At 37.8% G+C, this 26054-nt stretch overlaps 1 protein-coding gene across 1 annotated transcript; it reads left to right on the top strand.

Annotated features, from left to right (window-relative positions):
* LOC149827918 (AT-hook motif nuclear-localized protein 10-like) lies at window positions 1–26054 on the top strand. Its single transcript, XM_090019725.1, has 5 exons — window positions 1–1201; window positions 2501–2553; window positions 21365–21496; window positions 24971–25132; window positions 25619–26054. Exons 1-5 carry the CDS (start codon window positions 727–729, stop codon window positions 25733–25735), a joined length of 939 nt encoding a protein of 312 aa, XP_089875851.1. The 5' UTR covers window positions 1–726; the 3' UTR covers window positions 25736–26054.

Here is a 26054-nt window from a genome sequence, read left to right as displayed (position 1 = left end):
CGGAATTTAATCTGCATATTGGATTTTTTTTCTTTTCCCTGTTTCAGGTGCGTAACTTAGGATTCGATCTTGGGCTTTCTTTACGGTTAGATTTTTGTGCGTGCTTTTCTTCCTATTTCCATTTTTCTTTTTCCTTTTGAATTCTGCGAAAAAAGTCCTTGTCGTCTTTGTTGCTCGAAAATTAGTAATTTTTACTTATAAAATCGGTATTTTTACTTCTATTTTCTCCTCGATTTTTCCTTCTTCCAAAGCAAAATTTCCCCTTTGGCCCAGCGGCCTTCTGAGCAAGATTTCTGCCTGTTTTTTTTAGGGATTTAGCTCGATTTTCCTCTTTTTTTCCTCACTGAAGTTACCGAAAGTAGTTTCTTCTTCTTCTTCTTCTTCTTCTTTCCCCTTTTCTCACAAATTCTGAACAAAAAACGGAAAAGCGGAGAAAAAAAACTCATCTTAGGGTTTCAAACTGCTTTTTCCTCCCATCCAAAAATTTCTACTCTTCTCCGGAAAGGGAAAGGAAAAAGCTTGAAATTTTCTAGGGTTTAGGGATTCCGGTTTTTCTCAGGCCTAGGGTTTTTGCAAAGGGTTTAGCGTACTGGATTGGGGCTTCTCTTCCTTTCTGGTATAGGGCTTAGCCGAAACGTTTACTTTGTTCTTCTTTCATTCTTCCTTGAGCTTCGTGTTGGAAGAGGAGAGCTTAAGGACGAGGGTTTTGAGTCAGAGGAGGGATGAATGGAAGCCAGGGAACAGCCACGCTTGTCCGCGCTTGAGCAGGGGATGATGGCGGGGAGGGATTCCTCGTTCGGCGCGAGCCTTCAGAAGGGCGGTGGCCCGGTCTCGGCGCAGCCTCCGGCAGCGGCGGTGCAGAACATGCGCCTGGCGTTCAGCTCGGACGGCGCGGCTGTCTACAAGCCGGTGAGCGCAACGACGCCGCCCTACCAGCAGGCGGACGGATCGGCGGGCATGAATATGATGCAGCAGGGGGTTATGGGGATGGGCATGAGCGGGCCGGGTCTGATGAAGAGGAAGAGGGGCCGACCCAGGAAGTACGGGCCCGACGGGGCCATGGCGCTCGCGCTCACCCCCGTATCGTCCTCCGCGCCCGCCGGGTACTCTTCCCCTGCCACACTGACCTCGCCCCCCTGCGTAAAGAAGTCGAGGGGCCGCCCGCCCGGTTCGGGAAAGAAGCAGCAGTGGGCAGCTCTCGGTCCGTACTCTCTCTCTCTCTCTCAACTGACTGACTCAATCCTGGTGTGTGTGCGTGCGCGCAAGCGTTGGTGGGCGAGTCTGGTTGGGTTTGGGGGTGTGGGTGAGCTCGGGCGTGGGTGGTCCTAGTGTTTTTTTTTATAGTGCACCACCGTAGGGTCGTGTGTGTTAGTGCTCTGGAAGATTTGAGTTGAACAGCATGGTGGCTTAATTATGTGTTGAACCGGATTTGTTGGGCGGATGTTTTCTTGAGGGAATATCTTCTTTGCATCATGCATGTTTTTATTACCAACGTATAATAATAATCATGACAACAACAACAACAACAACAACAACAACAACAACAACAACAATAATAATAATAATAATAATAATAATATTATTATTATTATTATTATGTGACAGAACTAATAATAAAGATATATTTTCAACATTTTTGATGAAATAAAATAATAGTTATTAAAATATATTCTTTTTATGGATAGGAAGCTGGGTCTGGTTTATGAACTTGTGATAGTGTGAGCCAAGCCATCCAGCTATCTCATCCGTGGCGCCATTACTCAAACATAATTGTCACTTATCAGCGGGTCAATTAGGAAAAATTGATTTCTTGACTTTCTTTATTTAGGTTTTTCATTTTAGTTTTTTCCCTCCCTTTTGCCCAAGAGAAAGGTTTTATTTGAATTGGGTTTAAATTTTTTTGTTTTGTGTGAAGTTCTCATGAAAGAATTAGCACCCAAGTAGAACCTTTCCATTTCTTTCTTTATGTTTTTGATTAGTTTCTTTTTCTAGCTTAATTTTTGTACAGCTTTGTCCTTGTACATTTTTTCCCACCTTACTGTTTACATGTATTGTTGAGTTCTTCTACATTAACCTTATGAGTAGAGATACATATTAATGGATATTTTCCGTACCTACAATATTTTAAGGGGGAGGTTTTTCTCAGATGTGATATTTTACTATAAAATATAAGAGTTTTTAGTGATGCCATATCAAAAGCTGCGCAATGCTCAAAATGGATGTCATTGTAGGTAGCAAACCATCTTATGTGGCATAATCACTCAATTTGGTTTTTGGTCATGGGAAAAAAAAGGTTCGACACTGTTCTAGTGTTTCATGTGAATGGCTATCTGAGAGAATGAAATCAATTCTGGAAGTTCTAGATAATATGGTGTCACACACCTCTTTTCTACTCGTGAAGTTTGACACTGTTTGTTCCTTCTTATTTCTCAGATTGTTTAGGCAATTGATACTGTTATACAGTACCTAGTATTGAAAACTTTTCTTGAATGGATGACAGGTTCTCCTGGGATCGGTTTTATGCCCCATGTCATTACGGTTAAAGCTGGAGAGGTTTGTGCTTCTTTAGCCTTTGTCTCAAATGAAAATTGGTCTTTTCGTTGTCCTGAGTTGTATTATAAGATGAGTCTGTCTTTAACGCTAGTATTTTGTAAATTTATGATATACTTGCATAAGAGTGTGCGAGAGTAGAAGCAAAACGGAGCACTGGATATTTCTTATTGGAGTTGCGTTTACATTGTTAAAGAAGCCTGATTTTTCAGTATTGTTCTTCCTCGAGTTATCCAGGCTATTATTTTCTATAAATATAACATTCAAGTTCTTTCTTAGGCTTATATTTCAGTGTTATGCAGTTAAAGTATTTGTTGCTTTTGGAAGTATGGTAGTCATTACCAATTTCTGTCATATTCTGCACTCTGATGATTCCTTGAACTTTGCAATCATGTCGATATTTAAAAACAGTTGCAAAATGCTTCAGTGATTGCATATTGTTAAGGTCTAATAAAATAAAATTTCAAGTCTTTCCATGACTTTACCACCTGGTCATTTTTTCCCCACCTAATCCTCTCTGCTTCATATCCTCCTGATGGTGGAATGAGAAATCTTTATCTTGGTGCATGAATCAAATGTTTCATTTCATTTGGGAAGCCGTCTCTTTCTCAACAGCTATGCAACTTTTTTCTTTTGAAGTTAATGCTATTGTCCACTTATTTTAATCTGTATTTTTGACTTTGTTGCCTTTTCCTAAGTATCACAGACAATGCTCAATTGCTACAATTTTCTTCTGTATGGTGATTCCATGGAGCTTGGGAATTATTAGGATTCTGAAAATGCTAACAGAACTTACTGTGTACTTATTATGTGGTTTCTGGTGAATCATCTTAAATTGTTTGCTAAAGGTGCCCTCGACTAACATTACTCTTTCAGGATGTAAATATTACATCATTTAAAGTAGTAGTTCTAGTATATTTGATAGGTCTATTAAAGTTTATACCTCAGCCACCCTTTTAGATGGTTGTTTTATCTAATGACATGCATCTGTGCCTTGTGTAGGATTTATTTGTTTCAGTTTTAATTTGTGATTGATTTCTCTCATTAGTTACCCGTTCATTGCTCTTGTAGTGAGTGGTTTGAATGTATTTTTGCTGTATTTTCTCCTATGTGAGCGATATCTCTTTCTATTTTGCTAAGAATGCAGAGTCTATAGACTTGAAGTAAAAATGGAGTTAAAATTCACATTCATTATTACTGTCAGATTTTCTTGAAATCTCAGTGTAATTCTTGACAAATATATGGTGTAGGATTGCATGTTGGAGGATCAGTCTTCTTGTAATACATGGACATGATATGGGAGGTGACATGAATGCACTTGGCATGACATGGTAGATTTGTAAAACTAGGACATAGGAACATCGCCAGACAAAGAGACACATACATTTATAGATGTAGCTGAAATTCTGAAATTATTTTGAAATCATCATATGACATGATGGAAAAATGATTTAAGGGGGAAAATCTAAATATATTCCATTTAAAATATCATTATATTATCACGATAATATTGTAATGATATTATGTCTTTGTATTTTTTTAAGTTAAATGTTCATGTCATTTTTTTATTTTATGTTTCCTAAACCTTTATTTACACTGCCGGTCCCAAGCCCGGATAAAGGAGGAGGGTTGCGGTAGGCCTGTGACAGCCAGCATAAAAACTTTGTCATATCCTATGAAAATGAACCAATATGAGAATTTCGTTGGGGCGTTCCCTACTGAGCGACGCGCTGTACTCTCTAGGCCCGGAGGCAGTGATAAATGTGCAAGGGTTGCTAGGTCGTCGCCCAGAAGCGACGTGTCACACCGGCGCCCGGGTGTGGTGTCAAATAGGCAAGGGTTCCCTCACTTTGTTGGACGGGTGGGGGTAAAGAAGTTAGTCCAAGACCATAAAATTAGGTTAGCCACTTGGAACATAGGGTCTTTAACTGGTAAGTTGGTAGAGTTAGTAGATGTTATGTGTAGGAGAAAGATTGATATTTTATGTCTTCAAGAGACCAAATGGGTAGGTGAGAAAGCTAAAGTGATAGAACCTTGGGGATATAAGATTTGGTATACAGGAATAAATAGGAATAGGAATGGAGTAGGGATTGTTATGAGTCGTCAGTTTATAGATAATGTAGTTGAGGTCCGTAGGAAGGGTGATAGAATTTTACTTATTAAATTAGTATTAGGTACGGATATTATTAATATTATTAGTGTTTATGCACCTCAAGTAGGTTTAGATGATTCCATTAAGCATCATTTTTGGGAAGATTTAGATGGAGTAGTACAAGAGACATCTTATGGAGAAAAGCTTTTCATCAGCGGTGACCTTAATGGACATGTAGGCATTAGTAGGGATGGATTTGAGAATATCCATGGAGGCTATGGTATAGGAGAAAGAAATGAAAGTGGAGAAAGGATTTTAGATTTTTGTTTGTCCTATGATATGATCTTAGCAAACACTTGGTTTAGGAAGAGGGAGTCTCACCTAGTAACATTTAAAAGTGGGGTTAATACGAGTCAGATAGATTTTTTCCTACTTAGAAAGAGAGATAGGGGTTGTTGCATCGATTGTAAGGTTATACCAGGAGAAAGTGTAGCTACACAACATAGAGTCTTAATTTTAGATCTTAGAATTAGACAATGCCGCAAAAGGGATAGACATAGGATAGATCCTAGAATTAAGTGGTGGGCACTGAAAGGAGCTAAACAAGGAATGTTTGTAGAGCAGGTAGTTAAGGAAGTTGATTGGTGTCTCGAGGAGGATTCAGAATCAATGTGGAATAAGATAGCGGGTGGTATGAGAAAAGTAGCTAAGGAGGTATTGGGTGAGTCTAAAGGCGGTGCACCATTAGGTAAGGATACATCATGGTGGAACGAGGATGCCAAATTAGCTATTAAGGTTAAAAGAGAGTGTTATAGAAATCTAAGTAAGAGTCGTGATAATGAGAATTTGGAGAAGTATATGATAGCAAAGAAGGAAGCTAAAAAAGTTGTTCGAAACGCGAGGGCTAAGGTATATAAGGAGGTTTATGACAAGTTGGATACCAAAGAAGGCGAGAAGGATATTTATAGGCTTGCAAAGATGAGAGATAGGAAATCGAAGGATTTGGGTATGGTTAGATGTATCAAAGATGAAACGCAAAGGGTTTTAGTCAAAGATGAGGAGATTAAGGAGAGATGGAAAGATTATTTTGATAAGCTATTTAATGATAGTCATGCTCAAGATCTTGGAGACTTCTCCATTCCTTTTCATGAGATAAATCGTGACTTCATGCGCAAGATTCAAAAGAAAGAAATTGCAGAGGCTTTGAAGAAAATGAAATCAAGAAGAGCAGTTGGCCCAGATGGTATACCTATCGAGGCTTGGAAATGCTTGGGAGAGAAAGGTTTAGAATGGTTGACAAATCTTTTTAACTTGATTTGGCGAACAAATAAGATGCCTAATGAGTGGAGGAAGAGTACTTTGGTGCCTTTATATAAGAATAAGGGTGATATACAAGATTGCACAAACTATCGTGGTATAAAACTCGAGTCATACTATGAAACTTTGGGAGAGGGTGATTGAGTCTAGGTTGAGGAAGGTTGTCATGGTATCGGAGAATCAATTTGGTTTTATGCCTGGAAGATCAACTATGGAAGCTATACATCTTCTTAGACAACTTATTGAAAGATATAGAGAGAGGAACAAAGATTTGCATATGGTTTTTATTGATTTAGAGAAGGCATACGATAGAGTACCTAGGGACGTTCTCTGGTGGACAATAATGAAGAAAGGTGTTTCTCTCAAGTACATTAGTATAATTAAAGATATGTATGAAGGAGTAGTAACCAATGTCCGCACTTGTGGAGGGGTGACAACCAATTTTCCTATAACGGTTGGGTTACATCAAGGATCTGCTTTAAGCCCTTTCCTATTTGCGATAGTGATGGATGAGCTTACGAGATCAATTCAAGAAAATGTACCGTGGTGTATGTTGTTTGCTGATGATATTGTTTTGATTGATGAGTCTAGAGCTGGGGTTAATGCTAAGTTAGAATTATGGAGACAGACATTGGAAGCTAGAGGTTTTAAGTTGAGTAAGAGTAAGACTGAATATATGGAATGTCGGTTTAGTAAGCAACGAAGTAGTGATGGGAGTGTAGTGAAGCTTGGTGAGCAAGATATACCGGTGAATGATTATTTCAAATATTTGGGATCCATCATTCAAAAGTATGGAGAAATTGATGGAGATGTAAATCATAGGATAAAGGTTGGGTGGATGAAATGGAAAAGTGCTACTGGAGTGTTGTGCGATCGTAGAATGCCATTGCGGTTGAAGGGAAAGTTTTATAGGACGACTATTAGACCCGCTTTACTATATGGTACGGAATGTTGGGCTGCCAAGAGACATCATATTCAAAAAATGAGTGTAGCTGAGATGCGGATGCTTAGATGGATGTGTGGAAATACAATAAAAGATAAGATTCGGAACGAAGAGATACGTAAGAAGGTAGGTGTTGCACCCATTGAAAATAAGATGCGAGAGAATCGTTTACGGTGGTTTGGACATATTCGGCGAAGGCCTAATGATGCTCCAGTTAGAAGGTTGGAGAAATGGGAAAATATATTTGTTAAAAGAGGTCGGGGTAGGCCTAGGAAGACTTGGATGGAGATGATAGGAAAGGATATGAATGCTTTGAACCTCACCGAGGACATGGCGTTGGATAGAAATGATTGGAGGAAAAGGATTCATGTGGAAGACCCAAAATGAATTTCTTTTTTGGTTCATATCGCTGACCCCAATTGTTTTGCGATGAAGGCGTAGTTGTTGTTGTTGTAAACCTTTATTTACACTTTTGAAAAAATATATTATCCAAATCTATTCTTTCCTATGTTTTGTACTATTTATTACATTTTTTCCAAAAATGTTCAGATTTTTGCTGATATTTTCTCAAGGTATATAGAAAATCTTATAGTATCCTCAGAAATTACCTCACGTGGATACTGCTGAGACTGATGTTCATGACTACGATATGTCTTCCTGTGTGTGTGCACGCATATGTGTGTGTGTGTATGTGTGACAGATAATAGTAACTTTAATGATATTTTTGTTCTTAATAACAATTCTAGTAATTACAATGAGTTAGCTTGGCTGGGCATTAGTTTAAAATTTTGAAATACAAATCAAAATTTCATTTATTTGACTTTTAGGCAGTTTTCCCCTGGTTTGAATTAGCTACTCTAATACCTAGTGATTATTGAAAGTCTATGTAATATATCGTAGTCATTTTAGTTTCTTTTGCTGTACACTAAAGGTGGTCGACCCTTTTTATGTAAGAGTGGGCCCTCTCTCAAGATATTGTGTATTGAATACAACTTTTGTTCTTCTTCTCCACTTTAAACCTTTCGTAACCCTTGCTTCTTTTCCCTCTCTTTTCTCAATACTTCTAACATGGTATCAGAGCAATCTTTGCAGTAAAAGAGAGGAGGCGAAGCATCTCGTGTGCAGCATATTCAACCCAAATTGTGGAACTCATCCTTGACGTGCTGGTATCCTCATCCAACCCAACGACTGGGCTGTGGTGGCTGGGGTTGAAGAAACTGACTTGAGCATCCACTAGTTGATGATTTTAGGAGGTTTTTGTAGCAAGTCTCATGCGATTGGGTAAGTTTTGGATTTTCTAGTGGATTTCTAAGAATTTCTGTTTTTTAAGGTGCATATCTGGACTGAGTTGGGAATCTGTGGATTCTGTCCAGATTTTGAGTTTTAAGGTGTGACATTGGTATTGTTTGGGTTGTTTTTGCATTAGAAAAATCGGAAACCAAACTTGGTGTGGATTAGACACAGATTTGGAGAGTTTTAAGGATTTTTCAAGAGAGGAATAGGTGGCGGCTGCTCTGTTTTGGCCTTTAGTTGATGTGTTTGGCCCAGTTATTTGGTGCTGCACCTATTTTGATCGTGCTTTCTATAGAAGGTTGAAGAAAACTCTTTGGGACAGCTGGTTTGTGGTTTTGGAGGAGACTTGAGCAAGTTTTGAGGTATCCATAGCTTGCGATAAGCTATATTTAAGGTTTTTGAAGTGTCGACTGTCCCTATTTGTTTTGTTTGTGCTGCGTTTGTGTTGATTCAACATCTCTTGTGCATAAAAAGTGTATTGTGACTTCTGTTTGTGCCTTGTGACTTCCACTTGATTCTTGAAGTGTCTTTGTTGGCATTTTGGTGAACTTAATTTCTTTCATTTTTTGGTAATAATGACTGTAGGAGGGAACATGGAGAAGGAAGGGATTCAGATTATCCCAGTTAAGTTAAATGAGACAAATTATGCATATTGGGCTGATTTCCTAGAAGCAGTGGTTGTTGGGAAAGGCTTGGGAGGCTACTTGGATGGTTCAAGGACAAAACCCAAGGTTTCTGATGAGGGTTTTGATAAGTGTATAGAGGAATGGGTCATGAACAATGCGAGAGTTAAGGCTTGCATTCCTGGGTCTGTGGAATCGAGAATTACCATGAATATTTCAAAATTTCATGAGGCAAAAAAAGCTTGGACGTACCTCAGACAAGTTTATAAGCAAGAGAACTGGGCAATGCATTATCAACTCACTCAAGAGTTGATAAGGATGCGTCAAGGAAGTAAATCGATTGAGGAATTTTATTCAGATATGTAGAGAATCTGGGATGCCCTTGTACTTATGGAGGGCCAGAAGAAATGTACTAAATATATGTCTTGCACATCATGTCAAACTTGTTTGGGGCTTTTTGATCAACACAAGGAGACTGACAGATATTTTCTCATGGCTTTCAAACCAGAATTTGATGGAACGAGGAATGCCATTTTGTATTGTTCTCACCTACCATTTGTAACTCAAGTCATTGCATAATTAATTACAGAAGAGACTAAGTTAAAGTCTTTTGGATCATACTCTTCAGGGGATAATGTCATGGTTGTATCTAGGTAGATGGGTTGTAGAATTGGTGGAAGAGGTGGTGGTAAGGCTAGAGGACGTGGAGAGTTGAGATTTGGCGGAAGAGGTAACCTTAATTCTGTTTAGTGTCAGTATTGTAAGGGCTATGGTCATACGAAGAATTATTGTTTTATTCTCAAGAAAAAAAAAGGTGGTGCATATGCAACTTCTACTGAGAGCGAGGGTGTAATGCCCAAGGATGAGCAGTCAGTTCCTCCATCATTTGTTGGTGGCAAAGTGATGGATAGTAGGCAACTTCAAAGATTAGAGCAGGTTCATCATGAGATTCAACATCAGATCCAATAACTACAACTTCTTGCTCAGTTAGCCATTGATCATTTTTCCTCTACCACTCCTACCTCCTCCTCTGGTACTACTCTCTGAGGTCTTTCTACTAGTTGGCTAATAGACTCTGGGGCTTCATGCCATATGACACCTCATGAGTCTGTCCTAGCTAATTGTTGTCCCTGCAGTGACATTTTTCGCACCGCTCCTTTATGTTTGTCTCCAAAGTAGGTTCAATTACTGTGACTCTTATCCATGATAGTAAATTCAATTTTTATCAAGTTTATCATGTTTCATCCCTTGCTATGAATCTTATTTTTGTTGGTTAAATTGTCAAATTTATCTTCTCTTATATTGATTGTGTTGTACATGATCGATTGTCATAGAATAAGATTGGGATTGACCATAGAAAATGAGATCTGTACTATCTAGACTGGATTGATACGAGGAAGCATAAGGAAGTTGGAATAAGATATGAAGCTTTAGTTTTAGATGAATTTGTTTTGTGGCACCTGAGACTGTGACATATTTCCAGCTCTAGGTTACAAAGTTTAGTGTCCTCGGAAAGTTTTGAAAAATCTAAGTTAGTTGTGTCAAATCATGTCAGAGATTGTGTGAGTTGTAGATTGGTCAAGAGTCATACGACTCATACCCGACCATTCAAGTCTAGTGATAGGGTATTAGACAATCCTTTTGATTTGGTACATTCAGATATATGAAGTCCTTCTCTTAAGGAGGATCATCCTATTTTGTGGCTTTCATAGATGATTGTACAAGATTTACGTGGATATATTTTTATGAAAAATAGAAGTGATCTTTTTGAAAATTTTAAGAGCTTTTGTACTATGATTGAGAATCAATTTGCAGCTAAGATTAAAACTCTGCGCGAAATGACTCTGGTGGTGAATATATTAGCTATATGTTTGAAGGATTCCTGCAAGAGAAAGGTAGAGAAAGGTATGGTTCATCAAAAGTCTTGTTCTTATACTCCTGAGCAAAATAATGTAGTTGAGAGGAAAAACAGATATATCTTGGAGACAACAAGAACTCTTCTGTTTGGAGGAGAAGTGCCCAAAGCGTTTTGGGCAGATGCAGTTTAATTGAGCATTTATCAGATAAATCGTATGCCTTTTGGAGTACTTAAAGCCATATCTCCTTTTCAAAAACTATATGGAAAATCTCCAAACTATGATGTATTAAAGGTGTTTGATTGTGTATGTTTTGTTTTGCTAGCTAATAGATACTTAGACAAATTATCTTTTAAAGCTGTCAAATGTTGCTTTCTTGGTTTTACTCATGGTCAAAAGGGATATAAGTGCTATGATCCAGTTGGAAAGCAAGTGTGGATATCTACGTATTGTTTTTCAGAAGAGTGTGCTATATTTTAGTCAGCTTGGAAAAAAGACAGAAAATGAGACAGATTTGTTCGTGCAAGAGAAGGTGGGAGAGAGAGGATGGAGAGTCAAGGAGAGCAAGTCCTAGCTAGAGAAAATAGGTTTGGCCAAATCTACTCAAGGAAACATGAAGATGGGATTGAAATTCCATTCTTAGATCAAGTGGAAGACTTGCAACAGCTGATCCAAGACAACAACAAAACTTAGAGTTATCTTCTTCTTCTGCATATTCTCAGCTACGTAAAAGTTCTAGACCTTCTGTCCTTCTTGTTTTGTGTCTTATGAGTCTTTTGCACCTCATCATCGTGCTTTCTTAGCCTTGATTCATTTATATGTTTAGTCCGAGTCATATGCAGAGGCAACATGAAAGGAGGAGTGACAAAGAGTCATGGTTAATGAAATGCATGCATGCATGGGAACTAGTAAAATCTCCACAAAAGAAAAATATTATTAGTAGCAAATGGGTATACAAGGTAAAGACAAGGGTAGATGGGTCGGTGGAAAGGTATAAAGCCAAATTGGTAGCTAAGGGTTATAGTCAATGTTTTGGAATTGATTTTGCTGAAACTTTTGCTCATGTGGCTCATATGACCACAATTCGTACCCTACTAGCAATAGCTGCCATACAACAGTGAAATCTTTGGCAGTTAGTTGTCAAGAATGCATTCTTGAATGGGGATTTGCAAAATAAAGTATATATGAAACTACCACAATGATACTCAGATCCATAAGGTAGAGTGTGCAGGCTTCGTAGAGCCCTATATGGTCTCAAACAAGCACCTCGAGCTTGGTTTGATAAGTTCATTTCGGCAATGAGGTCACTTGGTTTTGAGGAGTCACCGTGATCCTGCTTTGTTTGTGTCTTCTTCTGCTCTTGAAAAATGTATATTGCTTCTTTATGTAGATGATATAATTCTCACTGGAGATGACATAAAGAAGATTGAGGAGACAAAAAAAAACTGGATAATATGTTCTAGATGAAGGATTTGAGACGCTTAAAGTATTTTCTTGGGCTTGATATAGCTTACTCTCCAAGGGGATTGTACTTGTCCCAATGTAAGTATGCTATAGATTTGGTTGTAAAAGAAAAATTAGCAGATGACTCAAAACAGGTAAATCCCCCCATGGAGGCAAATTTGTAGATGAGGGCAACTAATGGTGTTGAGTTAGAGGATCCCGTAGTATACAGGCAGTTAGTTGAGAGCCTTATATATTTGACTATATCTTGACCAGAAATTGTTAATATATATATATATATATATATATATATATATATATTCAGTTTTGTAATAGCTAATGCCCATTAGGGACATTTGTATTTTCACATATGTAAAAGCCATTGAGGTCTCTATGGTCATAAGACCATAGAGACGTTAGTGCTCCCCAACGGTCACAAATGTGATCGTTGGGTGCTCCCAACCTCTCTACGTGGGAACCCCCAATGGCCTCCCACTCCCTCTTTTTGTTGTATAAATAAGAGTGTTTCCCCCCTATTCCCTAATGCTTTTTACTAAAGCATTTACTTAATAATTTGAATACATATTTTTATCCTTTTATGTTGCCCTTTGTTGGCTATTGTATTGTCCCTTAGTGGACTTGTGCTTGTGCACATTGTGATTATGATTGTGATATTATAAGCCCTTAGTGGCATTGGTTCTATATTTTTCTGCAATTTCATTACATGGTATCAAAGCCATAATGCTCTTGGTCTTGTGGGAAGCATCATCAAGTGTTCGTGATACTCTTAGTGACTCAAGTGAAAATATTCTTCCACACTCTTTGCTCTCTTTCTCCCTCTCTCTCTTCTATCATTCAAGATAGAGCATGAAAAAAAGATTGATTTATCCTTAAGTCAAATGGCTCCAACTACATAGCGTGTGCATCTACAATGGAAGATAACCTCGAAGGCAAAAAACTTTGGAGATATGTGATAGGCACCATCCTGAAGCCGCAACTCAAGCTCACCAAAAGAAAAGGAGATCAAGAGAACACCTTGGAAGGTGATGCACGTATGAAAGCTATTCAAGATCACCAAACTAAGGTAGAGGATTGAGAAAGTAACCATGCTAAGATTCTTGCATGGTTTATGAACAATGTTGAGTTCAAGATATGTGCCAATATTGCCAAATTTTTGTAAAGCCAATGAGTCTTGGTTCTTTATGAAGGGTATGTATACTCAAAAGGATCTTGCAAGATAATTTTTCTTGCAAGTTAAGATACAAACCATCAAACAAGGTGAAATGAGTGTTCGTGATTATTTTAGTTCTCTAGGTACACTATGGGATGAACTAACTCTTCTTCAACTCAAATGGGTTGCTAGAAAAGATGTAAAACTAAGAAGAGAACAAATGGAAAAACAATATTTTTTCTATTGTTTACATGGGCTTAGGCCCAAATTTGAGCAAGTTAGATCCTCTCTTCTTCGTAGATCTAAACCACTTCCCTTGGAAGATGCAGTTGCCAAGGTTTGCCAAGAGGCAACTCATCTCGGTATGGTTAAAGGGGGAGATGAAGTGTTAGCCGTCTCTAAACTTGACAACTATGTGAAATCTTATAAGCCTCCACACTTTAGGAGGCAAAACAATTATAATGGTGGATATAGGAAAGGTATTTGGCACTATTGCCATGAACCGAGACACATAAGGCCTAATTGTCCCAAGCTCAATGAGATCTCAAAAAACAAGGTAGCTTTTGTTGAGGAGACCACACGAAAGAAAGAAGAATTCACTAAAAAAGGAGACACTTTTTAACTTAACTATCAGAGCCACTCCAACAACTATTCAAATCTCTATCAACTTCAGGGGCCGCGATAGCAGCATCCTCTCCTCTCGGTATGTGTTCTTGGATCCTTGACTCGGGAGCTTCTTTTCATATGACTCTACATGAAAATTGTCTATCCAATTTATGCACTAATTCAAAAAATTATTATGTCTCCATCATCGATGGAACATCCTTGCAAATTAAAAGTATTGGAACTTTAGATTCTTCTCAAATTTTTTGTGTTTCAAAAATTAGAGTTCCAAAATTAAATTTAAATATTTTTATGTAAGAGTGAGCCCTCTCTCACGATATTGTGTATTGAATACAACTTTCATTCTTCTTCTCCACTTTAAACCTTTCGTAACCCTTGCTTCTTTTCCCTCTCTTTTCTCAATACTTCTAACACTGATGTCACCCACTGAGGTTAGTTGGCCAAAGCTTGAAATCCATCATAGAAAAGAATGGATTTGGTGGCATGACCATGTCTGAGACTTTCACTGCACCCACCATGTCACAAGTTGTTCTTTGTTTATCCATGTCCAATTGTGTTGACATGAAGCGTGAAGGCCAAGTAAGATGTCCGCGCGACAGTCATAGAGTTAACATGGAAGTAAAATAAATATGCACCTACTTGTGCAGAGATATGATTGATATTCATATTTCACTCATGTTTGTGATGTGTAAAACATCTCCCTTTTTCTAGTTTTATCTCCAAGATAAGGTTTTATTCTTTTGGTCCCCATATATTTTGAAAACAGATTCCATGCTTTTTACATCACATCACTGTCAAAGATTGTTGTGTATCTGATGGGATTGGAAAAGGGGCATCAATTTGATGACCATATTGTTTAGAAAAGTTTTAAGCATTGTCATTGCGGTGACGCCTATATGACAAGTGCCAAAGCACGGTAACATTCTGCATAACAGATCTTACAAGTCGTGTTTCTGCTTATGTTTCAATAGCTCTCAGATCCACTGCTTTATTTTTTATCTCATGCATTTTGGTCTTAGTATCCTGAAGTGTGTAAGCACTGAGCATGGAACACATCAAACCGGAGGCCTTTTGTAAGTTGAGAGGATCAAGTATACAATTGTTATTTTATCTATTTGAGCAACCTTTGGAAGAGAACTTTGTCTCCTTTTCTTTCTATCTTGCAATTAGAAATCATCATTCATTCATGATCCTATCTTTTGAAAACTCAGTTTTTCACTTGTCAAGATGCGGAAATGCTTATTGGATAAGTTTCAAAGCATTAGATCCTGATTAATACATAATCACTTCCATCAACCTTCAAATGACATATAATGTTTATTGAACTAGTATAGACATATCTAGCATGTGCAGGATTTGCCTTCACAAGCATGTTAAGACTATTGGAATAATAAAATAAATGCATGATTAGGAGAATCAAACTAGATGCGACAATGTAATGCCTGGAACTTGTATTGAGTAGATGTATTATTTGTGGGACTTGTCTCTGCACAGGATTCACTCGTGGTGTCAGCTTAAAGCATCACAGTAGCTATCCTAAGGTGGTGTGGACTTTTTACTGCATCTCTTTTAATGCACAAACTGATTTATGTAAGGCAATTCAATTTTTTATTTTCATCAAAGGTAGACGTCTATATTTGCTTAATTAAATTTTTTTTTGAAGAGAAGGAAAACTGATTATTAAATTAAAAGCAAATGTGAGTTGCAAATGACTAGGGCGATGAGTTATCAAACCCTACCAAAAGACCAGGCAGTTTAGAAAAGAGAGGTCAAAGCCAACCAAGATAAGAACCATGCCACTTGATCCTGGCCATTGTATAGACCAGAGTTACTGGAAGCTTCTTAGATAAGTGGGAAGCTCGCTTCCCGGAAACTCGCTTCAGAAGCACGATACTCCACGCTTCCAAAACTTGATGAAAACCTCGATTCCTCCACACTTCTCCTATGCTTTCCACATGCTTCATCTATTCTTCTTATATGTTCTCCTACTCAACTTTTCATGTTTTTTTATGTGTTTTCTCTCACTCTTCTCACTCACTTTCATGTGTTTTTTTAAATTGGTAGTCATCATTTTTAGATTTTGTTAAAATTTTAATTCTTACACTAAAAAAATCATGAAATTTAATATTAGTCACTTTATTTTAGTTTTTATTTGTGTTTCATTTTGATTCTCATTCAATTCTTATATTTCTTTTTTAATATTCCTCGCTTTCCGCTTCCTATACATTTTAAGATACAACACTTCTCGCTTCCGCTTCCCATATCGTTTCCCGCTTTCGCTTCCTAGTCTAGCAACCTTGGTATAGACATCGACCAAGATGCTGCTCAGCAGATCGAACCCTAGTTTGTCCAAAAGACCAGGCAATTTAGCAAAGAGAGGTCGAAGTCAACTAAGCTCAGATTCAGGCCACTTGAGCCTGGCCATTCAACAGACATCAGCCAAGATGCTGTTCAGCAGAATTAGAGAACTTCAGCAATTTGCATATTTCCAGGGTTCAATGATGAGTCTTTCTTTCACTCTGCACACACACGTGAGATTCTTGGAGAAACAGTCCAATCACATGTGTCTGTGTGGGAGATTCTTGGAGCAATTTGCTTTTGCATAATTAGATGATGAGTTAATTATGTTTATGGAAGCCTATTCATACGTCTTAACCCAAGAGCCCAGTCAGTGATCATGCACTTGCAATCTTTTTGTAAGCAAAAGTCCTAAGTCCATAAGTGGGTAATTGACCTCACTACAACAACAAACAACAACTACGCCTTCATCCCAAAACAATTGGGGTCGGCGATATGAACCAACAAAGAAAATCATTCGGGGTCTTCCACATGAATCCTTCTCCAATCATTTCTATCCAATGCCATGTCCTCGGTGAGGTTCAAAGCATTCATATCCTTTCCTATCATCTCCATCCAAGTCTTCCTAGGCCTACCCCAACCTCTTTTAACTAATATATTTTTCTATTTCTCCATCCTTCTAACTGGAGCATCATTAGGCCTTCGCCGAATATGTCCAAACCACCGTAAATGATTCTCTCTCATCTTATTTTCAATGGGTGCAACGCCTACCTTCTTACGTATCTCCTTGTTCTGAATCTTATCTTTTATTGTATTTCCACATATCCATCTAAGCATACGCATCTCAGCTATACTCATTTTTTGAATAAGATGTCTCTTGGCAGCCCAACATTTTGTACCATATAGTAAAGCAGGCTTAATAGTCGTCCTATAAAACTTTCCCTTCAACCGCAATGACATTCTACGATCGCACAACACTCCAGTTGCACTTTTCCATTCCATCCACCCAACCTTTATCCTATGATTTACATCTCCATCAATTTCTCCATACTTTTGAATGATAGATCCCAAATATTTGAAACAATCATCCACTGGTATTTCTTGCTCACCAAGCTTCACTACACTCCCATCACTACTTCGTTGCTTACTAAACCGACATTCCATATATTCTGTCTTACTCTTACTCAACTTAAAACCTCTTGCTTCCAATGTCTGTCTCCATAATTCTAACTTAGCATTAACCCCAACTCTAGACTTATCAATCAAAACAATATCATCAGCAAACAACATACACCACGACACATTTTCTTGAATTGATCTCGTAAGCTCATCCATCACTATAACAAATAGGAAAGGGCTTAAAGCAGATCCTTGATGTAACCCAACCGTTATAGGAAAATTGGTTGTCACCCCTCCACAAGTGCGGACATTGGTTACTGCTCCTTCATACATATCCTTAATTATACTAATGTACTTGAGAGAAACACCTTTCTTCATCATTGTCCACCAGAGAACGTCCCTAGGTACTCTATCGTATGCCTTCTCCAAATCAATAAAAACCATATGCAAATCTTTGTTCCTCTCTCTATTTCTCTCAATAAGTTGTTTAAGAAGATATATAGCTTCCATAGTTGATCTTCCAGGCATAAAACCAAATTGATTCTCCGATATCATGACAACCTTCCTCAACCTAGACTCAATCACCCTCTCCCAAAGTTTCATAGTATGACTCATGAGTTTTATACCACAATAGTTTGTGCAATCTTGTATATCACCCTTATTCTTATATAGAGGCACCAAAGTACTCTTCCTCTACTCATTAGGCATCTTATTTTTTCGTCAAATCTTGTTAAAAAGATTTGTCAACCATTCTAAACCTATCTCTTCCAAGCATTTCCAAGCCTCGATAGGTATACCATCTGGGCCAACTGCCCTCCTTGATTTCATTTTCTTCAAAGCCTCTTCAATTTCTTTCTTTTGAATCTTGCACATGAAGTCACGATTCATCTCATGAAAAGGAATGGACAAGTCTCCAAGATCCTGAGCATGACTTCCATTAAATAGCTTATCAAAATAATCTTTCCATCTCTCCTTAATCTCCTCATCTTTGACTAAAACCCTTTGTGTTTCATCTTTGATACATCTAATCATACCCAAATTCCTCGATTTCCTATCTTTCGTCTTTGCAAACCTATAAATATTCTTCTTGCCCTCTTTGGTATCCAACTTGTCATAAACCTCCTTATATACCTTATCCCTCGCGTTTCAAACTACTTTTTTAGCTTCCTTCTTTGCTATCATATACTTCTCCAAATTCTCATTATCATGACTCTTACTTAGATTTCTATAACACTCTCTTTTAACCTTAATAGCTAATTTGACATCCTCGTTCCACTATGATGTATCCTTACCTAGCAGTGCACCACCTTTAGACTCACCCAATACCTCCTTAGCCACCTTTCTCATGCCACCCGCTATCTTATTCCACATTGAGTCTGAATCCTCCTCGAGACACCAATCAGCTTCCTTAACTACCTGCTCTACAAACATTCTTTGTTTAGCTCTTTTCAGTGCCCACCACTTAATTCTAGGATCTATCCTATGTCTATTCCTTTTGCGGCATTGTCTAATTCTAAGATCTAAAATTAAGACTCTATGTTGTGTAGCTACACTTTCTCCCGGTATAACCTTACAATCGATGCAACAACCTCTATCTCTCTTTCTAAGTAGGAAAAAATCTATCTGACTCGTATTAACCCCACTTTTAAATGTTATTAGGTGAGACTCCTTCTTCCTAAACCAAGTGTTTGCTAAGATCATATCATAGGACAAACCAAAATCTAAAATCCTTTCTCCACTTTCGTTTCTTTCTCCTATATCATAGCCTCCATGGATACTCTCAAATCCATCCCTACTAATGCCTACATGTCCATTAAGGTCACCGCCGATGAAAAGCTTTTCACCATACGATATCCCTTGTACTACTTCATCTAAATCTTCTCAAAATTGACGCTTAATGGAATCATCTAAACCTACTTGAGGTGCATAAACACTAATAATATTAATAATATCCGTACCTAATGCTAATTTAATAAGTAAAATCCTATCACCCTTCCTACGGACCTCAACTACATTATCTATAAACTCATGACTCATAGCAATCCCTACTCCATTCCTATTTCTATTTATTCCTGTATACCAAATCTTATATCCCCGAGGTTCTATCACTTTTGCCTTCTCACCTACCCATTTGGTCTCTTGTAGACATAAAATATCAATCTTTCTCCTACACATAACATCTACTAACTCTACCAACTTACCAGTTAAAGACCCTATGTTCCAAGTGGCTAACCTAATTTTATGGTCTTGGACTAACTTCTTTACCCCCACCCGTCCAACAAAGTGAGGGAACCCTTGCCTATTTGACACCACACCCGGGCGCCGGTGTGACGCGTCGCTTCCGGGCGACGACCTAGCAACCCTTGCCCATTTATCACTGCCTCCGGGCCTATAGAGTACAACGCGTCGCTCAGTAGGGAACGCCCCAACGAAATTCTCATATTGGTTCATATTCATAGGGTATGACTAAGTTTTTATGCTGGCTATCACTGGCCTACCACAACCCTCCTCCTTTATCCGGGCTTGGGACTGGCAGTGTATAACTAAACAGTTATACACAGGCGGAGTGACATCCATTTTTTTTTATCGTGCATTTAAATGGGCTGTTTAGCTATTCCTTGAAAATGAACTGGACAGGTTGCCTATCTGCATGCTCTTGGGGAAGGAAGGTACCTACGGCGGCTTGTAAGGAGTCATCTGATGGGGATGGTTCCAACCCAGCTCAACTCGGGACCAAGACTCCGTCCTTCGCACCAACACCTTTTTTCAGAAAGGAAAAGCACCACAAACTCTGCGTCCACACTTCTTTTGGACCAAAATTTAATTAGTGATTTTCAATTTTTTTAGTGATATCATCTTCTGATTATGTGTAAGCTGATGATTACATGTAAGATTGCCATCTTTTCTGTAATCTGAATTCTGAAGCCCATAAGCATAAAGGCTCGCTTTCTGGATATAGAATGGACGATTGAATCTGAATTCTTAAGCCTGCAAAAAGCGGTTCATCGTGCTCAACAACTGGACTTTTATCCATTAACGACCACAGTTCACACATTATTGATAGATAGTTATAGCTATATGCTCTGTCTTTGTGCTCTTCAATTGACCGAAGGTAGTTTGTGAATTGGTGGTGTAACTTGCGTGCTACACATGTTGTAAATATGAAGGTTTGCACTTTCATGTTTTGGTCAGATACACTTCTGCCTTCAAATATTCATCAGGCTTCTTTCTATTCACCATGCCCAGCTGTCTTGTGGCTAAGCGGTGAAAGCCAGCTAGAATAGGTGGCTTCAAGCTTAGTTGCACTTTTCTTTAGCTATACTCTTCATGCAGAGTTCAATTTCTATGCCATTTGTAATAGTTGGTGATGCCCACTTTTTGGAAATGTAATGGGCCTTAACGTAGCACCTGCCCACTAATTGTCAATATTTATATATTCATGGTAAGATTGTCCTTTTGCTGTTATAAAGATATCAATAGTATCAGAGTCAAGCAGCAAAATTTGAAACAGAAGTTTGTTAGCAACAGCAAATGTGGCTATGTCATGTGGGTACAGGCGCGGTATGTGGTATGCTACTGATACAGCTGATAAGACGTGCTTTTCAAAAGAAGTTTGAGATTTTTTATATATATATATATATATATATATATATATATATATATATATATATATATATATATATAGGTGCAGAGAGAGAGAGAGAGCACTTCCTGGAGTGTCAAGACAGGTACACTGGGCATTTTTGAAGTACCCATGCTAAGTAGGTGTATGAATTTTCTATGGTTACAACAAATCCGGTTATGACTTATTGTCTGACAAAATCTTTTAGTATCATTTATTTCCAGTTAATACATTGTTGACCATGGGCTCCTGCTCTGCTGTAGCATGTGTTTTACCATTATGGTTTAGTCTTGATGGCTGAATATCAGATATTGCCTAAGCTGTTTATATTCCAAGCCAAATCCTGATGATGCTCTGCATTGTAGAATATGATAACTTATTGACTTTATATAATATGATCCTTGTTTCTTTAGGATGTGGCCTCAAAAATAATGTCATTTTCTCAACAAGGACCACGGGCTGTGTGCATTCTTTCAGCAAATGGAGCTGTTTCTAACGTCACCCTTCGTCAGCCAGCCACGTCTGGTGGTACTGTTACATATGAGGTTTGTGAAAACAAAATTTGGTTTGGGAAACACTGTACTTTCTCTCTCTCTCTCTCTCTCTCACACACACACACACACACACACACATATATATATATATATATATAATGTGTCCGTGCTAAATGAAATATGTTAAATGAAACATGCCAAATGAGTATTTCAGGGTTTTTTCGTTTTATTTTTAAATTCTGACTGTACAGATGTGATCTATGTACTTGATTTTATAGGGATCAGCTCTTGCAGTGTTCTATTCCGACACATGGGTGGGTTTTTATAACGTTCAAAAAATCAACAGTCCAAAATCTTTGTAAATTTTTGAGGCGCCAAATATCATTTTTTCATCGAAAACACATGATCCAGGTGTGGATTCCTTGTAAATCGACCATGCCCAACACATTTATGGGGTCGGAACTGCGAAAAAAACACCATAAGAGCAGAAAAATCCATTTAGCACAGACCCATTTCTCTCTCTCTCTTTCTATATATATATATATATATATATGTGGGTCTCATCAATATCTCCGTGTGGTATTTTTTTTTTACATTTATATTTTCTATAAATATTTCCTTGTAAAACTAAAATTTAGAAAAAAATCATTTAAGTGATCTTCTATTAGTGTTTTATTGGAAACAACTAGGAAGCTTCCTGTGAAAGAGTTGGGTTTTAGCTTAGAAATGGAGTGTATGCTCATAGATATCATGTTGGAGCAGACTATCTTGTGATCAAAGTGATGCTGGGCAGTTTTGGTTGTCAGTGATTAGCAGATCTGATCATTTTTTGACTGCCAAGGGTGAAAATTGCATCATTGAGTTTTTATTTTGATGACATTATGGTAGGCTTTAAAGTGGATGTGACTGCATGTGAATAATGACATAAACGAGATAAGCTGCAGGAAGGTGATCAGGTGATTGAAGGGTTTGACTTTGTCATACTGTTTATCGGCAGAGTGGTCATCATTGATTTAAGTGAGAACAGTTCTGGTTGGCGATATGGTTCAAGTTTGCCATTTTAAAATTATGGCATAAATTTAATAATTGGTTAAATTTTAATTTTCAAGTATTTGAAAGCTTATGATTCCTTGCTGTTAGTATAACTTTTCAGGAAATGTGTGGTGGATTTCTTCTTTTCTCTTTGTCTTAATTTTGCTTACATATTATTATTTTAGTGGGTTATATTGGGTAATTAAATATTACTGATTGAACTGAATGACCCCACAATATCTTCCTCTTATTTTCTTAAGCATTATAAATATAAGATTCTAGGCTGTATCTATTTATATATGCGTAACACCTTTTCTAGTAAAAATGTATTATAGGAAATTCAAAGTACTTGATGAATAACTTAAAGCTATAAAAGTCCTGATCTACCATTCTGACCTTCCGCCATACACTTGCAAGAGGTGTAGAGCAGTTTTCAGGCTCATAGACCCTTGAAATCCTATAGAGCTGACACACTTGAACAACTCTATCCTGCTTGCGCTGTCTCTTTGGACAGATTTTAAAATTTAATTTATGATGACTAGATCTTTTGCTACTTTGCGCATGCTTTTCTTTTTCTTCTCATGCCTGAATCTTCAACCTTTTAAACCTAAATATCACCATACAGTACACCCTCCAGTCCAAATCGGTAACTACTGAATTTATCTATTTATGTTTGTTTTTGTTTAAGACATTTTCTTTCTATTCTTAGTTCCAGAAGGGAATATTTCTATGAATCTTCTATGAATGAAAGAGGGTCCTATTGGTGGAAGTGACAGCTTGATGTTAACGGCTATGTTTTAACAAGTGAGAGGAATAAATAACAGTAAATTCTTTTACAGCATGAAAAGTACATGCAAACTTTCGTTACAATGAGTCAATGCAGAATATTTCTATTAAGATCATTCATCCATATCATGTTTTGTATTTTAGCCCAGGATAATGGGAAGCATGATTCTCCAATCCTTCAACAAGCTTTCCTTTACGATCTGGAGCTTTCAGGAACCATGATTCACCTAGTTTTTTAAATAAAAGCATGGCGATAGGAATCTGCATTTCCAAATTCTCTTTGATGCTTTGTACCTCCTGAATGCAGTCCAAAATATTGTCCTAGGTACTTTGTGCTTTAGTCTTTCTGTGATCTCTGCTGCTCCTGAATATGATCCTGATTGTGAGGAAATTTTTTCTTGTAAATTTATTTTGATATGGTACCATATGGGATTTCCTAGAGATCACAATGTCTGAGGTAAAAATCTTGTGATTTCTATAATCTATATATTATATGAAGATTTTGGGTGAGCTACATGTTTTTGATAATCCTGGAGATTTCAGAATCGAACTTGGGTGCTTGTAATTTTTGCTGAATATCAATTATGCTGTGGATATCCTGAAGAACAAGTTAGGGAATTGGACTTCTGCTTGAGGCCTTGTTGGGTTTAGACTGATTCAGGTTGAATGTGAAGAGAACCGCACTGAACCAAAGGAGCCTGTTAGTATACTTTTATTCTTAATCTAAGTTGTAATTTAAGGTGTTGGGTGGTGAAGTTGACAGAGAACCCTTTTCAGATGAAACGGAGATTGGTCCCCCATTCTCAATGTTATTATTCCAAGTTCTTGTGCTTTTTATATCTCAACCAAAAGTTGATTCATGAGTTTGATTATTTTAGTTAATAAACTTAAATATCGGGGTTGATGTACTTGAATGGTTCAGTTGTACTTAGCTTGATCACTTTTATTTGTCAGATTGCAGTATAATGGTCTACTCATGGTTAATTACTAAATTGTACTGTATGTACACTATTATATTGTATAGAAGGACATGTAAAAGATTCTTTCTCAACATATATATATATATATATATATATATATATATATATATATATATAGTGTGTGTGTGTGTGTGTGTGAGAGAGAGAGAGAGAGACCACTTATTGTTAATTTCTCCCAAGAAAAACCATTGCTAACATTATCATGAGATTGGTATTTTTGACTGCACATGCATACTTCTTATTGTTCGTTGGATTGATGAGCTTATTTAATCTTTAGTGGTTTTATTGATTAGCCTGCAATGCTTCGATGAATCACGAGCCTGTTGACTAGCTGTTTGCTTTGAGCAATACGTAGCCACTGGTTATTCTATTTTAGTGAATCTGCAATTCCATCTCCCAGTGGGTTTCTAATGCTGGGAATATGGTCCTGATTAACGATGTTACATCCAATTGTCATGATATTTCTTTGTCTTGATTTTAGTTGAATTCTTGGTCGAAAGTGGACGTGCATATCTGTGCATGTATATGCACGAGCCAATCTAGTTCCATCAATAGCATGAAGAAGCTGGTATGGCTTGTCTTTAATTATTCTGCAACAGAGAAATCAGTTTGGAGAGCTAATAATGGCATATTGCTTACTTTTGAGAGAAATAATTGTTTGCCTCACTGTGGCTAGATTAGGAAGGTTTTTATGCTCAAGTATTCTCATCACTCAATTTTTATGCAGGGAAGGTTCGAGATTCTCTCTCTTTCTGGTTCGTTTCTACTATCCGAGAGTGGTGGACAACGCAGCAGGACTGGTGGATTAAGTGTATGTCTTGCTGGCCCTGATGGTCGAGTTTTAGGGGGTGGAGTCGCCGGACTTTTGATTGCAGCATCCCCTGTACAGGTTTTCATTATGCCTCTCTTTGTTTCTTGAACTCTTTTGGTCTGGACTTCTCTCTCTCTCTCTCATACACATGCTTTGTTGGATTTTGGCTCAAAACTATCCCTATGGTTTTCCCTCTATTGTTCATTTTCTCCTAAGTTTCTCTACAAAAGTTTAGTCACACATTAAAGGTTTGTGGGAATCCTCTTGCCCTTATAGAGAGGGGTGGTGCCTTAAAGGGCAAGATCCTCAAGGACATTAGATCTTGCATCTCTTTATTCTTGGACCTTGGATCTTAGATCTTGATTCTTGACATTAGAAATATACGCGTGCCTCTGAGCATACCTGACTCAAGCTCAGTTGCCTGACTCATTAAGTTGAGCAAAATTTTCAACACACATTTTACTTTTATTTTTGAAATGATTGCCTGATAATAGCGATCCTTTACTGCTTTCTAGAATATTCTTGTGTTTGTGACATTAAATATTTCATTACTAATTTCTGCAGGTGGTAGTTGGCAGCTTCCTTGCAGATGGTAGGAAACCTGATCTAGAAGCAGCAGATCTCTCAGCCCCCACAAAGATATCCTCAGGTGGCACTGTGGTGACTGGTAGTCCACCCTGAAGAGGAACATTGAGCGAGTCCTCGGGTGGTGACCCTGACAGCCGACTTAATCAAATCACTGGTGCCTGCAATAACTCTCAACCGGGAATGCCCAACATGCCAGGGAAATAGTGGCATTAGAAAATAGTTTTTGTTGGTTTATCATGTATTTCAGAAGTTGAATCCTCTTGCCTTTGAAGCCTTGCTGTATCCCCTGCCTAAAGACATGCCTCAGTAACTTATGTACAAACCTCTCCAAGCCCAAGGTGCATATCCTGCTAAGCTTGTGGTCTTAGCGTATGCTTGGGCTGTTCACAGACTAAGGTTTGTATTTGTTTTA

This window comes from Nuphar pumila, chromosome 10 (genome assembly GCF_984573655.1).
Source record: "Nuphar pumila chromosome 10, dmNupPumi1.hap1.1, whole genome shotgun sequence".
NCBI lineage: Eukaryota > Viridiplantae > Streptophyta > Magnoliopsida > Nymphaeales > Nymphaeaceae > Nuphar > Nuphar pumila.
The sequence above is the reverse complement of the archived record's forward strand: the minus strand, read 5'-3'. Positions and strand labels throughout refer to the sequence as shown.

Excerpts from the sequence above, each read along its gene's own strand:
- LOC149827918 (XM_090019725.1), top strand. The coding sequence starts at position 727 with ATGGAAGCCAGGGAACAGCCACGCTTGTCCGCGCTTGAGCAGGGGATG. Across the intron at positions 2,554-21,364 it reads TTACGGTTAAAGCTGGAGAG|GATGTGGCCTCAAAAATAAT; the intron begins GTTTGTGCTTCT and ends TTGTTTCTTTAG. Across the intron at positions 25,133-25,618 it reads TTGCAGCATCCCCTGTACAG|GTGGTAGTTGGCAGCTTCCT; the intron begins GTTTTCATTATG and ends TAATTTCTGCAG.